This window comes from Crocuta crocuta, unplaced genomic scaffold (genome assembly GCF_008692635.1).
Source record: "Crocuta crocuta isolate KB4526 unplaced genomic scaffold, BGI_CrCroc_1.0 scaffold139, whole genome shotgun sequence".
NCBI classification, from domain to species: domain Eukaryota; kingdom Metazoa; phylum Chordata; class Mammalia; order Carnivora; family Hyaenidae; genus Crocuta; species Crocuta crocuta.
In genome coordinates, this window is record NW_027533258.1 from 9,771,906 (window position 1) to 9,776,506 (window position 4,601).

The 4,601-nt window shown below is 65.8% G+C and overlaps 1 protein-coding gene across 1 annotated transcript in view; it reads right to left on the minus strand.

The window, feature by feature from the left end:
- KDM6B (lysine demethylase 6B) overlaps window positions 1–3,697 on the minus strand; it is a 5,284-nt gene extending 1,587 nt beyond the window's left edge. The window contains 10 exon segments of the mRNA XM_077746743.1: window positions 847–952; window positions 1,071–1,197; window positions 1,301–1,768; window positions 1,812–2,038; window positions 2,288–2,449; window positions 2,544–2,636; window positions 2,725–2,944; window positions 3,043–3,141; window positions 3,324–3,465; window positions 3,559–3,697. Coding sequence (XP_077602869.1) covers window positions 847–952; window positions 1,071–1,197; window positions 1,301–1,768; window positions 1,812–2,038; window positions 2,288–2,449; window positions 2,544–2,636; window positions 2,725–2,944; window positions 3,043–3,141; window positions 3,324–3,460 — 1,639 coding nt within the window. The 5' untranslated portion in view covers window positions 3,461–3,465; window positions 3,559–3,697.
- Between the last annotated feature and the right edge of the window lie 904 nt (window positions 3,698–4,601).

Genomic DNA, 4,601 nt, shown 5'->3' on the forward strand with positions numbered 1-4,601 from the left:
GCACGTGGGGCTGGGAAGGCTGCCCTCCCCGCCCCCCGCCAGGGCCACCCCCTTTCTCCCGCTGCTGCTCTGAGCTGGAGCACTTCCACGAGTCCTCAGGTGCCCTGCACCTGGCACTTAATAGGTGCTCAGCGAATGGGAGTTTATCATTGGGTCCAACGAGAGATTGAGTCTAGTACAAGCCTAGAATGCACTTCACGTAACAGCGGAGGGAAGGAAAGATACACGGATAGAGAGAACGCTATGGGTACAGAGAAAAGACGACTGTGTTTTGCGTTTCTGCGTGGTTTCCATTTGTAGGTGTGTACCTCTGTTTGAAATTTGGCACAATAAAAAATATTTTTTGCACAATAAAGCGCTAAAAAAGAGAGCCTGGGGGCACCTGGGTGGTTCAATCGGTGAGTCATGATCTCACAGTCAAGGATCGAACCCCTCATTAGGCTGTGTGCTGAGCATGGAGCCCACGGGATTCTCTTTCTCCCTCCCTCTCTCTGCCCCTTTCCCACTCCCACTCTTCCTCCCCCCCCTTTCCTCGCAGTGTCTCTCAAAATAAACTTTAAAAAGTCCCCACACCATGGGCCAGTGGGAATTTTGTATTCTCATCCTAATCGATCAAGAAAACCCAAAGTGACCCTAACCAGGTCCTGAGATCCACCCCCTTCCCGTCTGCCCAGTGCTGGGGCCACAGCGACGGGCGATGGGAAGAAAGCTCAAGGCCACAAGTAGGGCCTGCGGAGGGAGAGGTCGTGAGAGCCGCAGTGGGGGGTCTGTAAGTGCAAGCAGGGGGGCCCTCAAAAGGAGGCCCCTCCACACCCTCCCCACATTCTCGGGCCCCTCCACACTCACTGAGCCGCAGGGAGCCCGCCAGGCCTCGGATCACGGTGATGGGATTTCGAGGGTCCGTGCAGAACTGCAGCAGCACAGGCGAGAAGGCGTCCCGTTTGCTCTCCAACTGAGACAGGACAAGGAGGAGACGGGGAGAGAGCCCTGCCCCAGGCTCCCAGCCGCCCCCCGCCCCCACCCCCACTCCCACCCCCGGTCTCAGAACCCACCGCAGGGCTCACACTCACATAGATGCTGGGCGTGGGAGGGTTCAGTTTTTCCCGCGGCAGCTTCTCCTCAGTGTTGATCTTGGGTTTCACAGATTGGGCAGGGGAAAGGTAGGACTCTCGAAACTTCCCTTTCACCTTGGCATTCCTGTGCGGAGGACAGGCACAGGAGGGCAAAACTATCAGGGTGGGGGGGAGGGGAGCACCCCCGGGGCGGAGCAGAGGGGCGACCCCAAGGCACAGGCACGCACTTGCTGGCACGCACGACGTCGGCGGCGCAGTGGCTGATGGTGAGGTCCGCCATGCGCAGCCTCCGCTCTTCCACCTCGGACGCAATGAAGGTCTCCTTGTCCCCACTCTCAACCTTGATAAGCCGGATCTTCAGCTCCTTGGGGGGCCCTTCACTGAGCGAGCGCAGCTTTAACATGTCAGCCCGGCTGACACCTGGCGGCCCCGGCGCTTCCTCCCGAGCCTTCTTCCCGGGAACGGGAGCCGAGGGAGCCCCGGGCTGGGCAGGGGGCGCGGGGGCCGGTGGAGGGGCCGGAGCTGTGGGTGGCTTGGCCTTGGAGGCCCCACCCAGATCGGGCCGGGCCTTCTCACGACCCTGGATCTCCTCGCTCTGCAGGTCCAGGTTGCCCAGCACCCGGCGGCTCTTTTCTTTGGGGGCCTTGGCCTTGGTCTTTGCCCTGCCCTCTCGGGGCNAGAGATGGACAGGGCTCCTTCAGGGGGGGCGGGGGGCCCACGCCCGCCTCCTGTTGTTGCTGCTCTTCCTCCTTGCGAATGGATTCGTCCAGCATCTTCATGATGTTGGCCAGCCCATCAGGGAGGATCTTGAACTCAGCTGGCTCCTCAAACTGGTCCTCCAGAGGGGTAGGGGGGAAGTCGAAGAGCCGCGGGCCTCGGGCAGGCAGCTCCCCAACCCTGGGCGGCACAGGCTGGGGGGCTTTATTCAAGGGGCCTGGGGAGGGCCCCGGCCCCACCTCGGGGGTCTTTGGGAAGGAGACCCTGGGCCGAGGGCTCTCCGGGCGCCTGAAGCTTCCTGAGGTATTTTGGTGGCAGGAGGAGGAGGAGGAGGGAGGAGCTGGAGGCAGGGCAAGAGTCAAGGGTGCGAGAGGTGGGTCCTGGGGGCTCAGATTCGGGCTGGGGGGACAGGGAAGGGGGTNAAGAGTGAGTGTGAGAACGGTGCCCCCAGTCCCCAGCCCCGCCCACGGTGGCCCGCAGCCTGCTGCCACACACACCTGCTCAGAGCCGCAGCCTCTCCTGCGCTTGCCCCCGGGGCTGAGGCCCTCGTCCCCTGAGGGGCCCGAGAGTGCCGCGGGAGGCACAGGCTGCACCACTGGGGGCTCAGCGGCTCGCTTCACGGGGGGACCGCCCCGCTTGGCCCCGTAATTCCGCTTGTGCTGAAAACAGAGCGAGGAGAGAGAATGGCACACGTGCAGGGCTGGCGGGGAGGGAGGGGGGGCCTCCTTCCCAGCCCACCGGCCCCCATCTCACCTCAAGGTGCAGCAAGTTCCACACTTGCTCCAGCGGGGGCAGGACCTTGGCTCGGTGCTGGCAGGAGCCGGCGTGAAAGTTCCAGAACTGGGCCTGGGGGGCAGCGGCACACATTAGGAGGAGGGCGCCTACCCGGAAAGCACAAACCCAGCCACCCCACCCCGGTCCTCCCGCATCCCACCTGCTGCAGTCGCCCGATGCGGGGCCCCAGCTCAGCCAGGCTCCCCCCATAGCGGAGGGCGCTGTGGTAGCAGCGAACGGCCTCCTCGCTGTCGTGCTCGGACTCGTACAGCTGCCCTAGCTGCTCCCACAGCCCCGGCTGGGCCGGCTCCCGGAGCAGCGCCTGCACACAGCCGTGCAGGGACTCCAGCTTCCCGTGGAGGGGTCTTGGGGCGGGCGTCCTGTGGGAAGGGGGCGCAGGGGCCGGTCAAGCCTGGGGGCCCTCTTCTGAGGCCCCAGCCTTACCTCCCATCCGCAGCGCCTTTGAATCCGTACTCACCCTGGAGCATAATACGGTTTGTTGGGGTGTCCGGAGCTACTGCCATGTGAAGGGGGTAGGGGAGCAGAGAGGGGAGGCTGCCCAATGCTGGCAGAGCACCTAGAGACAGAAAGGGCCTATGAACGCGCAGCAAGGTGAAGCGGCCCTGCCCCCACCCAGGAACGAGGGGACGGAGAGACCCAGAGAAGGGAGCCGAGGACCACACCAGGGTCCAGAAATGGGCATAAACCCCGAGAGCGACCGGGAGTGGAGACGGGGAGAGGGGTGCCCCGCGTTCTCACCTGCCTCCAGGCAGCCATGCGCTACGAGGAGGGGGATGGGGCGGGCAGGAGCTCCAGGCCCCAGCACAGCTCAAGCCCCCGAGGGCAAAGGCTTCCCGTGCAGCGCGGGCCCCTGGAGGGTCCACTGCCCGATGCATCCAGCCTGAGTCACAGAGAAGAGATCAAGACGCACATGGGGACACAGCCGGAGCCGGCAGCGTCCACACGGCCGCGCCAGCCCCGAGCTTTCCCTTACCAGGTCAGCAGTGGCCCCAGGAGCCCTGGAGATCGGGCACGGCCCCCTGCCCCAGCTCTCTGGGGCGACGGTCCCGCTCCAGCCGCTCTGACAGGAGTGCCCGCTGCCCCCAGACGGCAGCCCAGGGCCCTTCACAGCCAATTCTGCGGAGAGGAGGAGGGCGAGGAGTGCCGTGAGCCGGCCAGCGCACAGCTGAGGCCCAGGGGCCGGGCCGGGCCGACATCTGCGCCGGGAGTCGGGCCTTGGCTTTCCCCGCGGGGCGGCCCACGCCGCCCAAGGTGNCCGGCCTCCGTGGGAGCGTCCTCGCACGGCGTCGGCGAGCTCCTGAGATCCGGCCAATCACAGGGCTTCCTCTCTCCCCAGAAAGCCAATCATCACCCGTGTCTCCGCCTCAGTAACAGCCTGGCCGGGACCAATGAGAGCGAGGTTAGCCCGGCCGCGGCCGGGGAGGAGGGGCGGCGGAGCCGGTCAGACGNACCGCCCGAAACGCCCCCGGCCCCGGCGCCCTGAGACCGACCGAAGGCGACCGGAGGCACAGCGCGGACAAAGGCGTCGCTCCCCTTCCTCACTTCACCTCGCCCCGTGCATCACCTCCCACCCCGAGTGTCCCCTGTGACTGCTGAGGGCTGGCCGGTCACGGCGACTTCGGTACCCAAATCCGCCCGCGCGGAGATCCGAGCGCTCCACCCCCACCCCCCCACGCCTGACCCTGTCCCCAGCCACGGTCCGGGCCCCCAGCCTCATACCTAGTTCCCGGAGCTCCTCCACTTCCCCTGGCTCTCTAGGTCTTCAGGACCGACCGACCCCCCAAACCTAAATCTCCCTTTAATCCCCCAACTTCTGAGAAGTCGCGCACAGCGGTCCCTCTCGCGTGGCTCCCGTATCCTCTATGCCCTTCCCCGTCGGGGCCACGCGGTTCCCCACGGCCCACGTGGCCCCCGCCCCCCAAGGGAGGGGGGATTTCGGGGGTTGCCCGTGACGTGGCTACTTGCGCAGCGGAAGCGGCGTGTGTAAGTGTAAGGGGGGGGGGGCCTTCGGGAGGG